Below are 25,797 nucleotides of genomic sequence, written 5' to 3'. Positions count from 1 at the left end.
ATATTCCTCCCAGGGCGGCACCTGTGGCTCAGTCGGTAGGGTGCTGGCCCCATATACCGAGGGTGGGGGGTTCAAACCTGGCCCTGGCCAAACTGCAGCCAAAAAATAGCCGGGTGTTGTGGCGGGCGCCTGTAGTCCCAGCTATTCGGGAGGCTGAGGCAAAAGAATCGCTTAAACCCAGGAGTTGGAGGTTGCTGTGAGCTGTGTGAGGCCATGGCACTCTACCAAGGGCCATAAAGTGAGACTCTGTCTCTACAAAAAAAATTAAAAAAAAAAAAAATATTCCTCCCAATGGCAAAAGCTCTATGCGATGTCTTTTTTTTTTTTTTTATTTGACATCATATAGATACTATATGCTAAGCATTGCAACTTCTTGCTAAGAGACTTGCTTTGTGTGTAATGCATATAGTGTCTTAGGGAAGTGCACAAATGAAAAAAGAGACTGAACGATCTGGTAAATTTTGACATTTAGCTGATGATGACAAACGCATAAACAGGCTTACAAGACAGTGTTTCTGTATGGGTTATTATTCTAATGAAGTCATTCTGAACTTAAAGGACAGGAAATCATTTGAGTGGAGACCTAAAAAAAAGGCTTATGTTGCTAAAAACAGCCAACACCCCATACAAAACATGCACATGGGGATTTAATTACTTAGAAACTCAAGAGGCAGCCAAATTTTTATAGCTCATTTTCTTTTCTTTTTTTTTTTTTATAGTGAGCTGAGCCTTTCATTGACACCATCAATTAAATGTTTTGAGTCTAGGAGGGCCATGTAGCATGTCCCTTCAAATATAACCATGTGCTGCTGCTTCTTGATAGACATGACATTTTTTGAAGTATAGGAAATATTTATGGCTGAGTGTAAACAGGAAACTGTCAACCAAAAAATAATACTGCAACCTTCAAGTCACCAGAGAAAGCCCAGTTTATAATGGAATATCCTCCTCTATTTTTAACCACTTTGCTTAATATTCTAAACAAAAAGGAGGCCTACATCTGTGTTTGTCATAGGAATGGTAGAATGAGTTTAGTGGCATAAAACTACTCTTGATACATTCCTGGCTCCTCTTTTTACTTAGTTAAACGAACAGGGAATGTCATCAAAATTTAGAGTTAATAATTATTTTTGCCAGAAAATGTGCATAGAAACATAGCAAAGTCTAAAAATAGAAAGCAAAGAAAATGGGCCTATTGGAGTTCTGAGGGCACCAAATATGAAGGTGTAAAGATAAACAATCTGCTGTAAGGGCAAAACCAAGAATAGACTCAGGCGCTAGGATGTTAAAGATGCCAACACAAAGTTAGGCCCAAGGGAAAAAAATAAACCACAACTCATAATTCATCTCATTTGCTCTGGTAAGTTTCTGGTTTATTTTTACTGTATTAGGGGTCATTCGGCCCAATAAAAGTAGTTATTTTTAATTCACTTAATTCAGTCTTACTGGGAATGGGAAAGGAGGGGCTGAGAAGTGTTTGAAACACCAGTTTATGTCAAAAAGCCAAACATTATGGACCTGACTGTTTTTATACATAATTATCTTCTACAAGAGTATTCAAAAATATACTAATGATGGTATTGAATTAGCATGCACAGATATGCATCCCCTACTTTTTTACCTTACAGGGAGAGATTTTCTGACTTTTTAAAAATGGTATTTAGTGGTTAATTATGGCCATTGGCATCTCTTTTGATTAGTAACACTTTCCTTGTGCAAATTCTATAGCTATGTATTTAATCCAGGCCCAATGTATATTCCTTAAGGTATTTTATGTACTAAAGAAAGACTTACTGGGCAGCACCTGTGGTCAAAGGAGTAGGGTGCTGGCCCCGTATGCCGGAGGTGGTGGGTTCAAACCCAGCCCCAGCCAAAAACTGTAAAAAAAAAAGAAAGACTTACTCATAGCTCAATTCAGCCATCCAAGTTTATCATAAGAAAGAAAACATAAAATGATGTCATCCAATAAAAACAGCATAGAGCACTTTGAACAAAGTTATTTTATTTGTTTTATGTTGATTTGTAAGATGTTCGTACAATAGTTTGAAAAGGTAACTGCAAGGTGTTGAAATCCACTGATAGTGATATTCAATCTATAATGAATGCTATTAGTATCAGAAAGCAAGAAAATTTACATTATTATTCATTTATGGATCTCTACAAATTTTTGGCTTTCTTGGTTAACTACCTGGTGATGATAGAGTTAATAGTAAAATAAAAAGCATAATAATAATATTTTCTAGAGGAATAAGGAAAACTTATTATATCTCCTGTAGAACGTAACCACACTCATCCTGAATGACCAAAAGAAAAGGTAACCCATAAAATATTCATGGAAAACTATTATACATGATTATTTCTATGCTTGCTTTTGATAAAGAAGAACTTTAGGGCGGTGCCTGTGACTCAAAGGAGTATATGGCACCAGCCCCATATACCAGAGGTGGCAGGTTCAAAAACTGCAAAAAAAAAAAAAAAAGATAAAGAAGAACTCTATGCCCAGGTCTAAAAAGAGCCTACATGAATTTTGGAGAGATAAGTCCTAAATATTAAAATTAGCAGAGAAGAATTAGGCACAAAATTGTATAGCTCTGGTTAATATGATTTAAATTAACATATTTTAAGCCTAACCAAGGAAGACATCTTCAGGTGCTGTTGCTGGGAATAGGAATCTATGTAAGCATTGGAAAATGGGTTGGGTCAGGGTAGAGTTTCCACACTAGACTTGCTGAGGAATTTCTGCTAGATGTACTTAAGAGAGGAATGAACTGGAAGAAAAAGATCATTCTGTGTTCTCCACACATAGACAAAAATACCATCTCTGGCTCACAACTGGCAGACACTGCAGAACCTGCTAATGGCCACGATGTCCTGGAGGCAAGTGTGGAGTAGAGGAAGCCAGGGGATATTTAGATGGCACATCTTAATGGGAACAGTAGAGTTTGTGCGTGGTTCTTAGGATTCATCTGAACAACCGTGAAAGGCTAAAATATAAGACCACACATGATTTCTGTTTCCATTTCAAACTTGGGAGAGGAAGAGAACCCAAATAAATAATAAAACAACCATAAGAAAACTCCTACAGTACAGAGATGATGCTGTAAGAAGTGTTAACCACTTCAAATCAAGATCTCTGCTTTGCTCTGTTTCCACAGCCCTGTTGGTAACCTGTCACCACCCAAGGCTATCGTATTCGTCAACAAAAATTTCAACAGGGACCCACACAATTTCTGGCAGAATCTATCACAGTATCCAATATTAAACATCCTTATACTATTCTTGACCAGAATCAGAAAACAGGGAGGCAGCTATCCACTGCTTAATGTGTACCTGTCTTTGAGAGGAACATTCTCTCATTTAATCTTAGCATTTACTCAAGTAGGTAATCTCAGAGAGATTAATTAAATAACCCATGGGTACACATTCAAAGCACTAGTGGCCTAAACATCATTTTCTATTAACCAGCAAAGTAGAAGATCTTCTTGAAAGAGCTAAAAATTGATGTACAGGTGAAAAGAGTTGCCTACTCAGAAGAGTTACGTATCTATAAGGAATCAACACTGTCAGGACCCCACATGTATCTCCTGTCTCTAACACTCCAGGCTATAAAACCTGACCTCTAATTCCAGAACCTGTATCACTCTGTTATGAGCTTCTGCTAGCCATATTTGGTCCAGGAAATTAATGCTTAATTCCCAGCAGGTTGAACTGATGCCTGATGTGAGTAGATACATAAATTCCCTGCTGTCTTGGTCCCTTGTGGTGAAGAAGGGCAAATATTTCTGCAACAATTACTTTAAACATGCCCCCAGATTTCTCTAGTAGGAATAACCTCCTATTACCCACATCACTGACTAGCTTGATTGTGCACAGTTAATTGACTGTGTTCCTTTTCTTCTTATTTCCCACCTTCCTTGGAGTATTTTTTTTTTTTTAATCAAACAACACTTTCAAATAAACTACTAATATGTAATGTCTTGCCTTGGGTTGCCTTGTAGAAGAACAAAAACTAAGACATTGTCTTATAACACAGAATATCTGCAAGAATATGCTCTTAGAAAAGTTCTGAGTCAAGTTTCTAGCAAATTTAAGATTGTGTTTAATAAATGAAACCAGTGATGGGCAGAAAATGAATTGGAAAATTCTGAGCTTAAGAACATCTACACGATCACATTAATGTACAGAGCTATGATTTAATAATAATAAAAAAAAAAACTAACAATCTCCCGGCCTCAGATGTGTGCTCTGAGTACAATTTACCATTAAAACAACAGGTTATGTTGGGAGAAATGGCTGATTCCAGAGATAGAGCAGAAATAGAATGAGATGACTATAAATAATTTATTCTACAGGAAATAGAATGTCTAACAAAGATTTGTAGGGTCACGTCAAAAGGACTAAAGAGAAACCTTGACAAAGATTAAGAGAAACCATCGAGGAGACAATTTAAACATCTATAGGTATAATAACTACAGTGCTTGAATCATATCACGTTTTCGATCATGAGTACCTAATTATGCTAATATGTCGTTGATACCTATAATTTATACGTAAGTAATTTGTGTGCATATATCATATTTGTATATATATGATGTGTATATATGTACACACATGTATAAATATATTTCTCATCTTTGGAAAATACTAGAAAACCAACTCATTATTTCAAAAACTATGAAGAGAAAGATTAAGCATTTATCTCATCTTGCCTATGCAAAGTGTAACTCATAGTAATAGGATAGTTGATTATGGAAACATTCCTTTGAGCAAAGTATTGTACTTACTGAACAAGAAATGATTGAATTTGCAGCCTCTTATGGATTAATAATGACAGTCAACGGCAGCTAACATCACAAAAGCTAAACAACTGATATTAAGTGTATCAAGATAAGAGTACACCCCAGTTATGAAATATCTTGGCAATAATTGAACCTGAACCTAACTAGGCCTCTCTCTATTGTTCAATTTATGGGGACATAATCTTCTTTTAATCTTCCCCTTCATTAAAGATTAAAGGGGGAGATTAAAACTCCACTTGGATATAAGTTCAGAGTAGAGAAATTTTATAGGGCAAATAGCATCCTGAATAAGTTACAATAAAAAAAGACTGAAGGAGCAATGGGGACTTGAGATACTATGAATCAGTGATATAAATCAGTTACAGTAAAAAATCCTTATGACTCAAAGACCCCCAAAAATATAGTGGAACATTTGAATGCAGATAAGTGATGATAAATATCACTTGTTATTAATGCAATATTAACTTAGATGGCAAAATTAAATTAGATCTCTTTTTAATTTTTTAATCTTTAATAGATATAAGTAAAAATCTATAAATGATATGAGGGGGTTTACTTTAAAATAATCTGATGGAATTAGGGACAATTGATGGAGTACAGGTGAAATAAGATTGCTCATGAGTTCTTTATTGTTACAAATGAATGATGAGTACCTTGATCTTATTATTCTTTCTACTTCAGTATGTGTGTCAAATACTTCATAATAGAAAATGTTTTTTTTAAATCTTCCAAATTAAAATTGCAATGAATGTAGAAAACACAACTGATAAATTTGAGATAGAAAGCTAATAAATGAATCAAAAGATAAAATTATCAAATGAATAATAAATAATAAAAAGGATACAGTTAGCAAACTTGGAGGACACCTAGAATTAATTCCAGAAAGAAGCAACAGAGACAATAGAGGAAGAAAATAATTTGAAAAAAATTACAAGAAACACTTTTATAGCCATGATGAAATAGTTGATGGTAAATTAACACCTCTGCCAAAAACAGCTAAAATATCCTGGAGGGAAAAACTTGTGTGTGTATCTGAAAGCCCTGGAGAATAGCCAGTCAACTAGGACTTGAGGGGACAAAGTTTGAACATGTGGGATTCAGAAACAGATGAACTTTCATGTAGCAAACTGCTTGAATCTGCACATAGAGCTTCTGCTAAGAGGCACAGAATAAATCTGAGATTTTGGGCCATGTTATGGCTAGAAAGACAACAATTGGAATTCAGTTATGCCAAGTTCATTGCTGTGCTCTGATTCTATTAACTAGAAGGCAAAGTAAATCATTTATGGCAGCAGATAACATCACCTAAATGCTCTACATTTTTTTGGCTGTAAGGCCCAGCAGTCCATCCAAAACTACCAGCCAGACCAGCAAACAGGAACAATAAAATAATAGACACTGTAAAGTCCTAGAGAGCATCCAGTTATCAGAAGACACATGTTTAAGGTAACTGATCATGTTCACAATATACATGACCAGATGGATAGTTGCACCAGGTAGCTAGAATGTTCAAAAAAGTATAAATTATAAATTTAAAATGTTAACCATTGGGAGGGGTGCTCCCGCTTAATGGACACGATGTTAGGGTGTATGGTACACCTGTTGGTGGCAGGACACAGTTGTAAGAGGGACTTGACCTAACAAATGCCAAAATTGTGAGCTAATTCTTTGTACCCTCAATTAACCTGAAACAACAAAAACTTAAATGCTAACAATTAGGAACGTAGATGAAGAGAAGATTTAAGGCAGTGAAGTATGTTTGTAATAAATATCAATGGAAAGGAAGCCAACAACAATATTCAGAAACCGCATGAGATATACTAGGCTCAGGGGAAATGATTGCCGATGAAATGACACATTCAAAGTTCAACTGCCAACTTATAAATCTATACAACGTAAAAATAACTGACAAAGGTAAAGGCAACATAAACATATTTTCAGGCAACAACTTCAGGAATTTGATGCTAGCAAAGGTAGACTAGACTTATTAAGCGTGCCTTTTTAGGCAGAAGACAGATGCACAGAAATATAAAAAGGAATAAAAAACATGTACATAAAATGAGGAGTGACATATAAAACACCATTTTTTTTTGTTATTTCTGAGTGTATGTCCAATGGAATATAGGCAACATAAAAACATATAAGGAAGCAAAATAAACAGAGGAGACAGCATCAAAATGACTGAGGAGAGATTCCCAGAATGTGCCTTCCCTACAAAGCAGGACCAAAATAAGATGACTGACAATTCACCAAGCAGAAAGTCTAGTAGAGAATACAGAATTCAGGAAGGAAGTAGTGAAGACCCTCTGATGCACGAAAATTCAGGACCGCAGCATAAAAAAGAAAGTGAAGCATCCAGCCAGGATCAGCTCAGAGCCAAAGACACTCCTTATTTGGGGGAAAAAAATAAATGGAAGATCTCAAGCAGTTTATGTTTCCATCACATATATCTGCAATTTTAGCTTCAGGAGAGTCTTGCAATACTCACAGGCCCCAAGCCCAGTGTAAAGAACCACCTGGATTGCTCCAGAGAGAGAACAGATGCTGGGTCCCCTCCCAATCCCCCAGGTCTCAGGCTGCTGCCATAGAGGCAGCCTCATTTTGAGGACAAGCCACTGCCAGATTGCATCCAGCCCAAAGGCCTAAGAGCACCTGCATCTCCACATCTCTGGGGCCCCAACATCATCCTAGCATACACCCAGAAGGCTGCGGGGGCACAAGCACAGCTGGGCCCAGCAGTGTCAGCAGGAACTCCACATGGCACCTGGCACCCTGCCGAACACTCAGTCCAGCTCCGCAAGAAGGCTGCTCCCAAGACAGAATGAGCCCTCCTTGGCATTCCTGTCATTTTCAACAATGTGGATAGAACTGAAGGACGTTATGTTCAGTAAAATAAGTCAGGCACAGAAAGACAAGCACCACATACTCTCATTCATACGTGGGAGCTAAAAACATTGATCTCATGGAAGTAGAGAGTAGAATATAGTGGTCAAGACGGGCTGGGAAGGCTAGAAGGGAGGAAGGGATAGAGAAAGGTTGTTTAATGGATACAAAAATTACAGCTAGATGGGAAGACTAAATTGTAGTGTTTTACTGCACTGTGGTTAATAGTAGACATAATGCATAGTTAATGCATAGACTACGGTTAATAGTAATTTGCTATGTATTTTCAAATAGCTAGAAGAGAGAATTTTGGAAGTCCTCAAAACAAAATAATAAATGTTGAGGTGATAGGTACACTGATTACTCTGATTTGATCATGGCACTGTATACACAGATGGTAATATCACATTGTGCCCATAGATATGTACAATTATTATGAATCAATAAAAAATAAACTATTCTAAGTTAATAGATTATGGAGGGTGGCGCCTGTGGCTCAAAAGAATAGGGCGCCCGCCCCATATGGTTCAAACCCAGCCCTGGCCAAAAACTGCAAAAAACAAACAAACAAACAAAAAATAGATTATGGAAATGTTAACACATCAAGGTTGTATTTTGTAAATAATAACAAAATTAATTATAATTAACAAGTAAATGAAAATAAATGTTATTAATCCAAAGAAAGCAATAAAGGAAAAAGGTAATAAATAATGTAAAAACATACGGGGAAAATAAGCAGTTGATTCCTATATACCCAACTATATCAAATTACATTCAGTGTTCATGAGTAATTGCTATAATTTTAATCAAAAATTATCAGAAGAAATTAAAAGAAAAAGAAGAAAATGAAATAATATATTTGCTTCTCACCAGAGACAGGTCGATCTTAAATGAATAGACAAAGGATGCCACGATAATACAATCATGAGGCATCTATACCACACAAAGAGTAAGAAAAACAAATAGGGAACTAAATAACTGGTACACCTATGTTAATATCAAATGAGTAATCTTTAAAGCAGGAAACCTAAGTGGAAGTAAACAGGATATTTTATATTGATAAAAGGGTCTATTTCTCTGGATAAAAGAATTTAAATCGCTTTTACACCACTAATTTTAAAATGGAGCATTAATTGAGATAACAAAGCGAGAGACAGTGATAATAAAGGACTTTAACACTTTTCTCTCATATCTGATAGAGAAGACAAAACTTCATAAAGAAAATCTGAAAAATCCAGTTAACAAATTTGATCCAGTTGAAAAATACATGGCACTTAACCCAACACCTGAATATGCATTCTACTTCAAGTACACAAACTGATAATATTCTGAACTTTAAAGAAAGTTTAAAAAAATTAAAATCTTATCAAGAATGTTAATTACTTAAGCTAATAAATTATATAAATATAAGAGTGAATAACAACAAATTAAACCCAAGGTAGGTAAATATAGGGAAAGGAGAGTAGCTAATGAGCTAGAAATCAAATTATTATGTGAGAAAAATTGACAAAGCCAAAACCTGATTCTTTGAAAATATCCGTGAAATTGATAGATCTTCTTAACTGAGGAAGCACATTTTATCAAAAAGTGGTATGAGAAAAGGGGCTGTGAATAAAGCATTAAAAAATAAAGTAAATAAAAGCCAACACAGTTGTGCTGAAATAATAGAATCAGATTTATCCCCCCACTATAAATAGTAAAAAAAAAAAAACAGGGTAAAATATACAAAACAAGTATTTTTAGGAATCAGATGATAGGGTGGCACTGTGAGTTTTATTTTTTGCCTGGTGACTCTTCTCTGTAGATTCTAAAAGTTTGGAAGAAGAGATCCCCAAAGAAGCAAAGAAATACAAGTATTTCTGAGTGGAAGAGACAGGAGTTGATGTTCCAGAAGGTAGAGATAGTAGGAATCTGCAGAGAAGGGTGTCCAAAATGATTAAAAGGCATGCAAATCCTTTTTTCCCCAAAAAACCCTGTAGAAGAGGCCCCTTCAATGTAGGTAGAGAGAGGGACTCCAAAAGGCCGGGCCAGGTCCAAGCTGAACTATTCCCAGACCTCCCACAAAGTTCAGTATTGACCATCTTTATTGACCTCCAGGCCATTCAACAGGGACCACAGAAGTGTTCAACCTTAGCAGCTCTATCGCGCTGAGTTAAAAGGGAAGTAAGAAAGTTGAAAAGTAAGACTCAAAAATAACAAACTAAAAAAAAAAAAAAAAAATCAAAGTTAATTCTCAAGTAATTTAACTGTCTGCCAGTATAAAATACATATTCTTTTTCTTCTTTTTCTCTTTTGTTGTGGTAAGAATCTTTAACCTGATATCTATCCTCTTACGGAAATTTTAACTGCAAAATATATTGTTAACCACAGGTACAATTTTGTATAGCGGGTTTCTAGAACTTTTCATTTTTGTAACTCAAACTTTATACACTATAGAACAGCAACTCCTCATTTTCTCCTCCCTCGAGGCTACAGAAACCACCACACTGCTCTACGTCTATGAGTTTGACTATTTTAGATACACCAGTAAGTGGAATCATACAGTATTTGTCCCCCCTGTGACTGGCTAATTTTATTTAGCATAATGTCTTCCAGGTCCATCTAGGTTGTCACATATGGCAAAATTTCCCTTTTGGAGAGAGCTGCATAATACTCCACTATATGAATATAACTACGTTTGCTTTATCCAGTTTGACCTTAATAGACATTTAGGTTGTTCCCTTCTCTTGGCTTTTGTGAAGCATGCTGGTGTCAATGTGGTATTAATGTGTCTTTGAGATCCTGACTTGAATTTTTTCCAGATATATATACCAGAGGGAGGATTGCTGGGTGATATGGTAGTTCCATTTTTAATTTTTTGAGGAACTTCCATATTGTTTCTGTAACAACTGCACCATTGTATATTTCCGCTAACTCTGCATAAGGGATTTAATTTGTTCTCCTCGTTTTTATCAACATTTGCATATTTTTTTCCTCTGAAAGGTATTTAATGCTTTCTGCTCAAATAGACATAGGGAACAATTAAGCTTTTTAAAATAAAAGCTTATATGAGTTGCCTGTGGCTTCTGTAACAAATAACCACAAATTCGGTGGCTTAAAATAACACCAGTTTATTCTTTCATGGTTCTGGAGGCCATAAATCCAAAATCAGTTATCACTGGGCTGAAATCTAATCATCAGCAGAGCCTCACTGGTTCTGATGGCTACAGGAGAGTGTCTATTCCTTTCTTCCAGCTACTGATGACTTGTCACTCTTATGTTCAAGATCTGTGCTCCATATTCATATTGCCTTTTTCTCTTGTGTATCTGTATTTTTCTCTTAAAAATCTTTTTTCCAGCTTTATTGACATATGATTGATAAATAAAAATTATATGTATGTAGAATGTGATAATTTGAGCTACATGTACATTGTGACATGATTACCTCAATCAAATTAAGTAACAAATCCATCCCCACAAATAGTTACTGTTTTGTGTGTTTCTAGAGGCATGAGGACGTTTAGCAAATCTCAAGTAAACAATGCAATTATTAACAATTATTAACTATAATTACTGTCTTAGTTTGATTTTTATTGCTATCCAAGGCTGGGTAATTTATAAAGGAAAGGAGCTGTACAAGCATCAGCATCTGCTTCTGGTGAAGGCTTCAGGCTGCAGTAAAAAATACAACACTGCTGTATGTAAAGTCAGAGCTTTCAAAAGAGAATCTAGGAAGCCAGCCATGTCCTGCTGCTGCTTGAAAAGGACCATGAAACCAAGCTGATGGGAAAGTACATTTGCATATTTTTTATAATAGCCATCCTCACATGTATGAAATATTATCTCCTTGTGGTTTCATTTCCTTCATGATTAGTGAGGTTGAGCATTGTATGTCTTCTGTGGAGAAATACTCATGCAGGTCCCTTGCCCATTTTTCAATCAGGTTGTTTTTTGTGTTATTAAGTTGCAGGAGCCCCTTACATATTTTGAATATTAATCCCTTATCAGATAGGTAATTTGCAAATATTTTCATCCATTCTGTAGGTTGTCTTTTCACTTTATTTATTGTTTCCTTTGATGTTCATACTGTTTTTGTTTTGATGTAGTCCCACTTTCCTATTTACGCTGTTACTGCTTTGAATTTTGGTGTCATACCCGAAAGAACATTACCTAGACTAATGTCGTGTTCCTTTCCCCTAAGTTTTCTTTTAGGAGCTTTATGGATTTGGGCTCATGTTTAAAACTTTAGTATTGATTTTGTATATCATGTAAGAGTGGGGTCTAATTTCATTTCTTTGCATGTGGATGTCAAATTTCCCCAAACCATTTATTGAATAGTCCATCCTTTCCCCATTGTGCATGGGTTAATTTCTGGGCTTTCTATTTTGAGGCTTGGGTCCAGATAACTGAATTTATACCAACACCATATAATTTCCTCGTTGTAGCTTTGTAATATATTTTGAATTCATTAAGTTCGACACCTCCAGCTTTGTTACCAGTTCTCAGGACCTCTTTGGTTATTGATGTCTTTTGTGGTTCAATATGAATTTTACGATTAATTTTTCTAGTGCTGTGAAAAGAGGCCATTGGGATTTTGATATAGATTACATTGAATCTCTGGATTGCTTTGGGTAGTGTGGACATTGTAACAGTGTCAGTTCTTCCGACCCTTGAACACAAGCTGCCTTTCCATGTATGTGTGTTGTCTTTAATTTCTTTCGTTGGTGTTACGTGGTTTTCGTTGTATAAGTCATTTACCTGCTTGGTTATATTTATTCCTAAGTATTTTATTCCTTTTTATACTAATGTAAATGGGATCAATCACTGAATATTGTTTTTAGGAAGTCTGTTGTTAGGGTATAAAACCACAACTGATTTGTATATGTTGATTTTGTATGCTGTAATTTACTACATTTTTGAAAATTTAACAGTTTCTCTAGGATTCCATATGTCATCTATGGGCAGAGATAATTGTGTGATCTTCTTTTCAGATTTAAATGTCTTTTCTTTTCTTTGCCTAATTTTTCTGGCTAGAACTCCTAGTACTATTTTGAATAGAAGTAGCATGACTAGACATCCTTAGGGGGCATTCCTGATCTTAGAGGGGAAAACCTTCAGTCACCCACTGTTGGGTAAAATGTTGTCTGTGGGCTTTGCATGTATAAGGCCTTCATTATGCTGATTTAAATTCCTCCTCTATCTACTTTGTTGAGATATTTTTACCATAAAAGTGTGTTGAATTTTGTCAAAGGCTTTTTCTGCATCTATTGAAATGTTAATGAGATTTTTAACCTTCATTCTTTTCATGTAGGGTATCACATTAAATGGATTGCTTATGTTGAACTATCCTTGCATACCAGGGACAAATCTCACTTGGTAATAATATAGATCCTTTTTAGGGGCTCTTGGATTTGGTTTGCTAATATCTTGTTGAGGATTTTTGCATTCATGCTCATTAGTATTATTGGCCCATCGTTTTCCTTTTTTTTAAAAGAAAATGTTGTTTATAGTGTTTTTCTCTAGCTTTAGTATCAGGATAATGCTGGCTTCAGGAAATGAGTTAAGAAGTGCTCACTCCTCTTCAATTTTTGGAAAAATTTGAGAAAGATTACTTATAATTCTTCTCTAAAGATTTGGTGGAATTCATTCATGATACCATTTGGTCCTGGGTTTTTCTTTGTTGGGAGGTTTTTGTGTTTGTTTTAGTTGGTTTTCTAATTACTGACTTGGTCTTGGTAGACTGTATGCTTCCAGGATTTTGTCGTTTTTCCAGGCTATTCAATTTATTGTTGTATAATTGTTCATAGACATCTCTTAGGATCCTTTGTTTCTTGTGGCATCTGTTGTTATGTTCCCCCTTTCATTTCTGATTTTACTTATCTGAGCCTTATCTCTTTTTTTTCTTTGTTAGCCTAGCTACATATTCATGAGTTTTGTTTATCTTTTCAAAAAATAAACTCTGCATTGTATTGCTCTTTTTCTATCATTTTTCTGTTCTCTGTCATTTATTTGTTTTCTGGTCTTTATTATTATTGTTCTGCTAACTTTGGGCTTCATTTGTTTATTTGTTTCTTGTTCCCTAACATAGAGAGTTAGGATGACTGTTTAGGATCTTTCTTTTTCGGTATAGGCATTTATCGTTCTATGCCTCCTTTTTAGAATTGTTTTTACTGCATCCCTTAAGTTTTGGTTTGTTGAGTTTTCATTTCATAAAATGTAGTTAATCTAGACAAGAAAGTTTTGTTAGAGGCAGAATACATGGTTGAAATTTATTTTTAGAGGCATTGCAAGCGGAAAGGCCGTTTAATTAAGAACCTCAAACAGGCAGTCCGGAGTACCTAAAATATACAGGCAGCACAGAGCGTAAAATGGCTAGAAGCCTACAGAGTACCGACTTCCTCCCCAGAGTCCTCCAGGTTGCATTCCATTCATCTTCTCCTACTTATTCCGTCTCCATCATTCACTGCCTAAAATGTGAAACTGATGGAGGACATAGGCATCTACATGAGGTTTTATCAACATTAGTTTCCAGCTCCATAACACTTTACAATAAATCCTCCAAACATTATCCTTTCCTTTGGACACAGACACTAACCCTTAACAACCAAGTAACTCGCTTCTGACCATGGGAGCTACCACCTTCTAATTGACGCAGGGAGTGGCCGTGTCAGCTCTCCTGCCTGGAAGTGGGAAAGACAAGATGAAAAAAGCTTTTGATACTATAATGTCAGAACTCGTACCCCAAGTTGTATTTCTCAACAACTTTTCTACCGAAATATTGTTACCAATGGCAGTTACATCTTGGAGCAGTGTATATTATTATTGTACTTTGCTGTGCACGCTGAACTGCTTAATCATTTTCAAAACACTTTATTTAACTGATTCTTTTACTTGATTAATATTTACTAATCAGTGCTAAAGACTAGGTACTATTTTAGGGGCATGAGTGGTTTATACAATAGTTTCTTTAATTAGCTTAACTTCTTTAGGATTTTGCTACTTTTTTCTCTTTTTAGAAACTGAAGTTTATCAAATATCTATATGATCCCAGTCACATAACTATAATAATAAAATGTCAGTAGCAGAGTTCAAACTCAGGTCTTCAAATGCATTGATCATTCTCTTATGTTTGGTGAATAAATCTCTACGGTTGACATTCCTTTGTAGGGAAATTGATTCTAAAATTCCAAACTGTTGATATATAAATATGCGTTTTGGAAAAAGAATCTGTTGGAATGTCACTATTATTTATTTAAGTGTGGCCCTGCTGCTGAAGAAGTATCTTATATATCTTAGTTTCTGATAAATATTGGAGTGAATGCATCCTAATGGAATGAACTAAATGTCCCCAGAATACACGAGCTCTTAGCACCTAAAGATTTTGTTTCAGGATAAAAAATGAAAGGCTTCATTTTGGCTTCCAGATGTAATTTATATCTTGGAACACAATTTATAAGAAATGCTGCATTTGGGGAGACTTGGGGTACTTTCCTAAATCAATAAAGTAATATTTGTGATACTTTTGTTTATGTAAAATCATTGTGGGGATCTGTATGATCTGTAGGTGTCAACTCTGGAGCAGATTAGGAGGGAGAGATGGGGGTCAGGTACCTCAAATTTTTAAGAATAACACGTCCCTTTATATATTAAAATGAATGTACTCTTATTGGTCTTTGACTTCACTGAATTTGTTTGGAATGTTCCCTCATTTTTTTTTTTTTTTTTTGGTCTTGTTTTTCTCCCTCCCTGCTCCCCCTCCCCTCCTTAGGTCACTGTCCACATGGCTACCAGGAATGTCACAACGGCAAGTGCTACAGACCGGAGCAGCGCTGTAACTTTGTAGATGACTGCGGGGACAATGCTGATGAAAATGAATGTGGCAGCTCCTGTACTTTTGAGAAAGGCTGGTGTGGCTGGCAAAACTCCCTGGCTGACAGCTTCGATTGGGTTTTAGGTGTCGGCTCTCATCAAAGCCTAAGACCTCCCAAAGACCACACACTTGGAAATGAAAATGGTATGTTATCCGGTTGTTACAGTTGCTTTAATCATATTCTCAGTGTGCGTCAGATTATCTTTCCTGACCATGGCTGGAGAGCCCTGGGGAGACCGCCACAGTGATATACCACAAGCCAGTAAAATATTTATTGAGCATATTATTCTTTCTAGGGCTGCCGTAACAAAGGATCACAGACTGGGTGTCTTAAACAGCAGACATTGATTGTCTCACAGTTCTGGAGACTGAAAGTCTCAGATCAAGCAAGGTCTTGGCAACGTTGGTTCCTTCTAGGGGCCGTGAGGGAGAATCACCTCTTCATACCTCTCTCCTAGGTTCTGGCAGCCTCTGAAGCTTCCTGGCTTCAGACAGTGAGCCTTTGCCATCATCTTAAAATGGTGATTGTGAAGAGCCTCTTCACGTTGTCTTCTTTCTCCATTTGTCAGTCTGTGTCTAAATTTCACTTTGTGTTAGGACACAGACACATTGAATTAGCATGGACTCTAATGAACCTCAACTCGGTCATCAGCAGAGACCCTGTTTTCAAATAAGGTCCCATATGTAAGGACTGAGTGTTAGGACTTCAGCATTTTTGGACGGGACACAATTCAATCCATGACAGTGAATACTTGAAATCTAATTTTTCTTTATTTATATTTATTTATTTATGTTTTTCATAGACAGAGTCTCACTTTGTTACCCTGGGTAGAGTGCTGTGATATCATAGCTCATGGCAACCTCAAACTCCTAGACTCAAGAGATACTCTTACCTCAGCCTCCTCAGTAGCTGGGACTACAAGTGTCCGCAATGTCTGGCTACTTTTTTAGAGACAGGGTCTCGCCCTTGCTCAGGCTGGACTTGAACTCCTGAGCTGGGGCAATCCACCAGCCTCGGCCCCCAGAGTGTTAGGATTACAGGCATGAGCCACTGCATCCAGCTGCTATCAATTACCATTTTAAGAACTATAGGTAGATAATATTCTACGCTGTGGTCAGACGCCTTTCTTAAATAGCTCATACATATACAATCAGTAACCCCAAATGCTGCCACTCATTTGTCCATTAGTAAGTCATTTAATGTCACAGATTCTCCATTTTCTCATCTGTCAGATGGAGGTGACATAATTTGACCTCTGTGCTTAATAGGGATTGTGGAGATGATGTGTGTGAAGAGAAAGGAGTTTGAAACCTATAGAGATGCTATGAACATGTAACTCTGAAACCACATACCTATGTGCAGGGTGTTGGGTATGGCTCATTTTTATATTAAGTAGCTGAGATCAAGTCTCAGATTTGTTGGCCACAGAATAAAGGACATTAGCAGGCTGAAGAAAGGACCCTAAATTCCTGGATGCTACAAGAGACCAACAATGTCTAAATGTGAAAATTTCATAGACCTGAGAGAAAACAAAGCTGACCAACCCAGGCTGGCCAAGTAAGACAAATGCTCAACTCCTATGCAAACCACTGAGCTCTCCATATGTGAAATGTTTGGGATAATTTCAATACACAAGAATAAAACCCAATACCCTTCCTCTCATGTTGCATACTAAAATTCTCAGTATTTTGTTTATATACTCAACAGATGATGGAAGTTTTGAAAGCAAGCATGCCCTATCCCATTCTTTAGATTTCATAGGAAATCTTTGCTTTTTATTTATTTATTTATTTTACAAATCACTTGATAGTTTGGGGAATTCATTAGATGATTTTGGTAACTATCTTGTTGATTGCATGGCATAAATACCCTATCAGATCAGTTCATCTGCATACTGAGAAGCACTTTGCTAAAAGCACAGACAGTTGGAAATGGTTCTGTCAGTGAGCTAGAGGGAAGGCTATTAGATTTCCTTTCTGTCTCAAATGAAAATGGCTTTGGCAGCTCAGACGCATAAAATGTAATTAAAAACCCTAACTATGATGGAAAAGCAAAAATAATCCCCTCATTGTTATTTCAGTCTTATTTTAATCTCGTCCTTGTTTCTAGGGCACTTCATGTATCTGGAGGCTACTCCAGTGGGCCTTCGGGGTGAGAAAGCGCACGTCAAGAGTGGGCCATGGCCAGAGTCCAGTGCTGCCTGCACCATCAGCTTCTGGTATTTCCTATCTGCAAAAGCCACAGGGTCCATTCAGATTCTGATCAAGGTAGGATCTTGACCTGTGATGCCTCTGAGCTTTTATGAGGGTTCCTACAGGCAGCACATGACCTCTGGGAGCTTGTCATAACTCTTCTGACTTGGCCAGAGGAATCCCCTTTCCATGTGAGAGGGTGAGCTGTGGGGGTTGGTAAGCTCTGGAGCATGAGAACCATCACATCCTGTGGTCATGGCTGAATCCCAGAGACTCCATTTATAGAATAACAATAATCTATGACACACAAATTTCTTCTCTCTACTCAGTTGTTTTCTTCCCTGTTTTTTTTGTTTTTGTTTTTTTTCAATAAAAGAAAACAGATTGCTGGGCAGGGTGGTACAAACTGTAATCCTAGTACTCTGGGAGGTTGGGTGAGAGAATTGCTTGAACTAAGGCGTTCAAGACTAGCCTGAACAGGAGCAAGACCCCATCTCTACTAAAAACAGAAAAACTAGATGGGCACTGTGGCAGGCTCCGGTAATCCCAGCTACTTGGGAGGCAGAGGTAGGAAGACTGCTTAAACCCAGGATTTTGAGGTTGCTCTGAGCAATGCTGAGGCCTTGGAACCTTAGCCTGGGCAACAGAATGATACTCTGTCTTAAAACAAAAACAAAAAAAAAACCAGATTTGTGCATCTGACAGCAGCTATCCATTTTTCCTCAAATACAAGCGATCATTAAGGGATCTTACAAAAGACAGTCTGGTTGTAAGAACGCTGACTGCGCAAAGGGATGAACCACTCAGAAGGATGATCAAGGTATGATTACACTGAACAGCTTATTCACTGGGACACAGTAATGCGTTTTCTCACTGAGCATTTATTGGATGTTTCTGTCAGAGCTTTAATTTAGTATAACAAAGTGACAGTGTTTGGGAAACAAAATAACGAAGTAAATGTTAATACTAATGGAACCAAGTTCAAATACCTTTATAGCAAGTTAAAACAATAGCAAAAAAGAGGGGAGGGTGTGGATGTGTGAGTTTATTTTGAGAATCTAGTTAGATTTCTAAGAAAGCTTATTTTAAGTTTAAAACACGCTCTAGAGACCGTTGCTATTTTATCACACATGAGCTGGGTTTAAGTGCCCTGGCACTGATGGAAAATGCGTAAGCTGAATAGCAAAGAGCTTGTACCTTTGAATCGCTTATGGCTGTTGAGTCTATGTTTTATCGTAAATCGGAATTGACTTGGTAACTTAGGACTCCTCTATGCTTTTATAATGATGTAGCAAAGCCTGCCTAATAAACTACAAGCAGCATAGAACCACAGTGATTTATTCTCATATTTAAGTATGGAAAGTTGCTGAAATACACTGCTTACCGTTCTTACACGACCATTTTATTAGTACTCTTTAAATGTGATTCTCGATTCCATGGTGTGTACCCTGGGAGGAATTTTGTGCTGTTCTATGGGCTTTGCTTTTATTATTTGCGTCACTCAGATTTACATTTCAACCATCTTACAGTAACAAGCTTTCCACTACTATAAAATATAAAATGAAACTGTTTTGAGGTCTTAGCCTTCCTACCAACTCTTAGAACTGTGGTTCCCTAATTGATTTATAGGGAAATTGAACAGAATTTTAAAGCCCCGTCTTCCTATTGTACAAAAAAAAAAAAAAAAAAAATCCTTATTTATTTAAAAAGCATTTGTTCTTTCTCATTTAGTCACATTGATTGTGTAGAAACATTTCATAATATCTCTTGATTTTATTTTCATGAATTTTAGGGCCATTACTTCATTTTGATGATTAATAAGATACATATTTTTGATCATCATTGCAAAGTAGTTCTGAGGCTCCTCTGGGTGGAACTGTGCCAGCTTTCACCCTATCATTAGTTTGAAAGCTTCTGAACCAGATGGTAAGCCCAGTAGGGGCAAGGATCCTGCCGTTGAGTTCTTTCTTCACTCTTCAGAAATTGTTCCTGGTTTATGATTGTGTTACTTTTGGCTTAGTCCCCTCTGCATATCCTCAGGAAGGGCCTCTTTGGGGTTCCCCCTCTTTCTCCTCCACACCAAGCCCAACACACCCTCAAAGATTCAGCTTTTTGCAGAACTTTCCTTGACTGCATCTGCCTATCACCATGATTACTGTTCTGAGCGTCCCTCACGGGTCTAGAAATGTTCCTGCTCACTGGCTGTTAACTGGGACTTATTCCATTCCTACAAATAGATTGCAAAATCTTGAGAGCAAGGCATTGGAGTTTGAATCTTCAGAGGTCCTTCTCAGATCTGTAGAGAAGGGACTACTGAAGGAAGCAGGAAGGATGTGATGTCCTCGCAGAGGCCACTGCTGGGCTAGAGAAAGCTCTTATTCAGGGCAACTCGTAAAGGAAGAGCCCTTATGCATTACAGTGTGACACTCACATCTAATCTGAAGAATCGGTAATCTAAATCTGAACTATATAAAACATGCAACCAATGAGCAATGGTTTAATGGTAACATGGTTTATACAGGGTGATAATGATAAAAGATCACTACAGCCATAAGGTGTTCATTGTAGTAGGGTATTCTGTTTATTGACAACCAACACTTCTATTGTTTAATGCTTAACACACGTCTTTGAATTAAATAAGGTGAGCATCATTTTACTAAAGGGATAAAGGAGTCTCACCATCCTAGGGCTAATTGCCCAGTGAGCGACAACATGGGCACTCAAATCCAGGTATATTTATATACAAAATTCATTCTTCACCTGCCAGCCCCAGCCCCAATTGTTCCATGCTGACTTTAATAATGAGGAGGAGATTCCATTTTATTGAGATCTATATAGATTGCACAAAATAGTTATTTTTAGGAGAATAAAATGAATAGAATGAAGATATATGATTCTCAAACTATTCCTATAATGGAGTAAATTCAGAGAAACTCTAAGAGAACAGACAGCAAAGAAAATCATTTAATGTTTGTTTTTTTCCCCCATATTTCTTACTTTCAGTCACGTGAGGCCTACTTTTCTTTAGGGAAATATAATTGAAACAAAGCAATTTTGTATCTTTAATCAAGGTAATGGGTAAATAACAGAAAAATGAAAAAATATGTTTGGGAAATTGATTTTTTTTTATTGCCTTTGAAATTTGCTTTAGTTATTAAAAAAAAAAAAAAAAAAAAAAAAAAACAGCAACAAAAAACCAACTCTGCAATGTTGTGGTTCAACTTTTCCAGAAGAAATAATATAGATTTTTAAAAATACAGATAGTTTTGCATGGGATCAGATAGTTTACCAGGTAAATGTAGGACTAGTTTTTACTTAGTCAGCTGCTTGGGCCAACCCAAACGTTTTGAGAGAAACAGTAGTGGTCTCTGTTACTCTGCTGCCTTCATTTAAAAGGCTCCACTGTGCTAAATTAAAAGCTCACTGTGCCAAGTGAGTGACTAAACTAGAATTTGAACTCAGGTGTTCTGAAATTAAGATTAAAATGCTACACAATTTGGTTTCTGTCTTTCTAAGGGGGCGGATTGAATATTAACCATCTAATAATCTGAGTTAATTTACCTAGGCCATATGTATGGTTCTTAATTTTGTAGTAGTTCATTTCTGAAATAGTACACTTATTCTTGCTAACTTTTCTCATTTTTACCTACTTCTTACTATGTAACTCATTTATGGTAACTATATATTTCTCATTAAATTTAAATGCATTGCTATTCACATCTCCTAAGATTTAAAGCAAAGAATAAAACAAGGACTCAGAAGCAGAATAGGGTTCTACAAGATAAAAGTTAACTCATACTCAAATACACTTACTTACTTCCACCATCTTACTTATTTTTCTAGTAACTTGTTTTCCAGTGAGGTTAATTAAGGATGACTAACATGTAGATTTCGTATGCTGAAAAGAATGTTGGGGGAGTTTTAAAGTTTACTTTGTTTTAACAATTTCTTTTCATGGGTAAATTCTATCTAGCCTCCACAAGAAACAAAAGCTCTGCATCTTTTCAGCTAACCATTTGAATAAAATGCAGAAACACCTGCTACCTAAAGAAAGACCATTATCCTCTTTTGGAACTACTCCATCTGTAATAAACTGTTGATATTTTAATCAAGATGACTACATGCTTTAGGGAATTTGAATATATTTAATTGAAGGCATTCAGGACTATCCATTATGCAGCCATGATAGAAAACATAATATATTCAAGCCAGAAGTGGAGAAAAATAATGTATTTCAGGAGAGCCCTCCTGATATAGCTACCTAGTTATGCTGAAAGACCATAATTAAATTAGTTCATTGCTTTATCTTGCTAGTGTTCAGAGAATTTTAGAGCTGGTGGGGTTCTTTGAAATACATTTAATCTATGCTACTCATTTTACAGATGAAGGAAGTTAAGAATAAGAGGTTATATTTCTTGCCTCAGCTCAAATAGTATTTTAATCAGAAAAAAGTTAAGCTATGAATCCAGTTTTTCTAACTTCTGATTTTAGGGCTCCTCTCCTTGATTCCTCAGCAATTCTATCCAACATTTTCTGTATTTAATATGGAAACAGAGAGTTCATTCAATAGCCTATGGATATCAAATAATCAAAGGAATGGCCAACTTCCATAGTTACTTAGAAGACTGAGGTCATTCTGGGTCTGTTTTAACCTTCAATCTAGTGAACAGTAAGCCTTAGTTGTGTGCAAGGTCACCAGAGTTAGAGGTCAGCACTGTCCAACCCTCCCAGCTGCTCCACTACCTCCCCTGCACGTGGGCTCATCACCACCTAATGAGAGAAGACTTACAACTCCAGGCTGAGCATCTGTTACCTAAAAATTTAAAATCCAGTGTTCTCCAATGAGCATTTATTTTGATACTCATGTCAACACTCAAAAAGTTTCATATTTTCAAGTATTTTGGATTTTGGATTATATGTACTCAGCCTGTAATTCTTAATAATGCGTGTGCATGGGTTAACAGCTCTTGGAGTAGGTCAGACATGTTAGGCTAGTTTTGGTATCTCCAGCCTGTTGGATAGCCTATATTCTTTCAGGTACATTGCCGGTATTTTATTCATTTTTTTTTTAAAGATATAGAGAACATAAATATGGAAGATACCTAGAATCTGGGGGTAAGGGATTACTTTTTCAAAGACTTTCATATGGTTTCTGAATTATAAACCAATGAAACAAACTTTTAGCACCAGAAACTTATCTGCTTTTTCACAATTGTTTCACTACCTTTATTTACAAAATATTCATTACAAAACTTTATACAAAAGTGACCAATCCATAGAGAATGCTTCATAAAGTTTTGTTAATAAAGGCACATGGAGCTACAATTTCTCATTTTCCTATGTATGGCGATTTTAGAGGTGATGTTTGGAACACCTTGTACTTCCAAGTAGGACTCCCAAATACTTAGTGCCCCTAGAATCTCTTCTGTCATGAAAAAAAGTTTTCTTGTAAGGTGTTAACTCCTTAATTTAGTTGATCCCAGGAGACTGGGAGTTTTTGCTTTGTAAGAGAACCCTCACCAGCTCTAAAGAATAATATGATCACTACTGTTTCTGCTATTGTGCTTCTATTTCTACTCCTACTAGTGATGCGATTGCTTCTAGCTTACAAATAGTGACTAATTCTTTCCCCCCCTTACAGTATGCTAAGTCTTGTACCTATATTAACTCATTAAATCTTCAAAGTAAACTTGCCAGAAAGATACTTTTTCCCCTAATTTTACAGACTACAAAATTGAGACCCAGGTCACATAAACAATAAGGTGAATAGTCTGTATTAAAAGCCAATTCTAACTTCATTGTCTGTGCTTACTACACTGCTCTATGACTGTTAGAATGTTAATGATTCTGGTAAACAGGAGCCAGAGAGATTATTGTCCGTCTGTCCATCAAAGTTTTCTAGTGACTCTGAAATGACACAAAATAAAGGTGTTCATTTCTGCATCCTAAAGACATCACAAGCCTGTTCCACCTATGTCGTAGATGAGAGGCAACTACTTTCGGTTCATCAACTTCAGCATCAGCTATTTAGTGCTTACCACCTTCAGCAGGTCTGTTTGTTTTCTAACTTTATTTGTCAGCATCTGATAACAGTAGCCATATTTATCTGGATGACTTTCCCTCATACCTAATACAGGGTGGGCATAAAGTTGGTGTGCAATTTAAAATACTGTGCAATTTAAAATTGTGCAGGAACTTTGTGGCCACCCTGTACTATTCAAACATTTAAAAATTGCATTTTATGTTTAAAATTATTTTAATTGGCACATAATAATGGTACACTTTTATGGGGTACAATGCAATATTTCTATACACATGTATGTACTGTGTATTGATCATATTAGGAGAATTAGCACATTTATCACCTGAAACATTTGTTTCTCTGTGGTAAGATCATCAAAAATTTTCTCTGCTAGCTATTTTTAAATGCAGAATAAATTACTTTTGTTTATACTCACCCTACTGTGCAATCGAACACCAGAAGCCTTTCATTCTAAGGGTAACCTTGTCTCATGGACCAACGTCTCCCTAATCTCTCCTACCCCTGTCCGTCCCCACTCCTACTCTTTGAAGCTCCACTTTTATGAGATCAATTTTTTTAGATTCTATACATAGTGAGATCATGCAGTATTTTTCTTACTTCATTTAACATAGTGCCTTCTACGGTCACACAGATTATTGCAAATGACAGGATTTCATTCTTTCTATGGCTAGTATTACATTGTGCCCATAAGCCACATTTTCTTTATTTATTCCTTATTGGACACGTAGGTTGATTCCCGATCTTGTCTATTGTGCGTGGTGTTGCAATACACATTACAATATAGATGTTGTGCCATGCTCATTTCATTTCCTGCAAATGTATACCGAGTAGTGGGATTGCTGGACCATATGGTGGTTCTCTTTTTAATTTTTTGAAGAACCTCCATATTGTTTTCCATAATGCTGTACTAAATTACATTCTCATCAACTATATGTAAGGGTTTCCTTTGTCCACATCCTCATCAACAGTTATTATTATTTATCTTTTTGATAACAGCCATTCTAACTACACTGAGGTGCTATCTCTTTGAGGTTTTGATTTGCATTTCCCTGATAATTAGCACTGTCAAATGTTTTTTCATATACACAGTGGCCATTTGTATGTCCTTTGAAAAATGTCTGTTAATGCTTTTGTCCATTTTTTAAATCAGATCATTTGTGTTTTTTGCTGTTGAGTTGTTTGAGTTCCTTGTATATTCTGGACATTAACCTCTTGTCAGTAACGTAACTGTTTTTAACTGTATTTCTCCCATTCTGTAGGTTGTCTCTGCACTTGTTGATGGTTTCCTTTGCTGTGATAAAGCTTTTTAGTTTCCTATATTCCCACTTGTCTATTTTTGCTTTTGTTGCCTGTGACGATGAGGTCTTATCCAAACAGCAGCTGTCCGGTTCAATGTCATGAAGCATTTCCCCGTGTTTTCTTCTAGTAGTTTCTAATAGCTGCATTTTAATGTTGATGAGTAAAGAATGAGTTAGAAGCAAATTAAATTAGCATAAATTATTAAAATAGTTCTCAAAATCTATAACTGTGACTTAGCAAATGTACATTCAATAAGAAGATTTAATGGATAAAACCACTGTTGTGATTTCAGTTTTGATAGCTAATTATACTTTTTGAGATAAAGTCATACTAAAATATTGGTTGTTATTATTAATGACAAAACCACAGGTACTACTAGTACATATGGTATGTTACTTATATTCACAAATTGTAGAAAATACAACATTTTAGTTGCAGTTAGTAAAAATGAAGGTGCATTTCCTCCGTTCAGATTAGCATCTTTTGAAAATCCATATTCTGTTTTAGGAGCCTAGAGAACTTTTTAATTTTATAAGGGTATCTATCTTATATATTTAGTGCTTGCCATTATTTAAGAAACATGAATATGCCTTATATGAATAGAAATTTCTTCTTTTTTATTATTAAATCGTAGCTGTGTACATTAATGCGATCATGGAGCACCATGCACTGGTTTTGAATACCATTTGACATATTTTCATCACACTGGTTAACATAGCCTTCCTGGCATT

At 36.2% G+C, this 25,797-nt stretch overlaps 1 protein-coding gene across 1 annotated transcript in view; it reads left to right on the top strand.

Annotated features, from left to right (window-relative positions):
* MALRD1 (MAM and LDL receptor class A domain containing 1) overlaps window positions 1-25,797 on the top strand; it is a 513,794-nt gene that overhangs the window by 253,789 nt on the left and 234,208 nt on the right. Inside the window, exons 27-28 of the mRNA XM_053573250.1 lie at window positions 15,430-15,675; window positions 17,642-17,799. Of these exons, the coding sequence (XP_053429225.1) occupies window positions 15,430-15,675; window positions 17,642-17,799 (404 nt within the window). The remainder of the gene's footprint in view (window positions 1-15,429; window positions 15,676-17,641; window positions 17,800-25,797) is intronic.

This window comes from Nycticebus coucang, chromosome 20, assembly GCF_027406575.1.
Source record: "Nycticebus coucang isolate mNycCou1 chromosome 20, mNycCou1.pri, whole genome shotgun sequence".
NCBI classification, from domain to species: domain Eukaryota; kingdom Metazoa; phylum Chordata; class Mammalia; order Primates; family Lorisidae; genus Nycticebus; species Nycticebus coucang.
The sequence above is the reverse complement of the archived record's forward strand: the minus strand, read 5'-3'. Positions and strand labels throughout refer to the sequence as shown.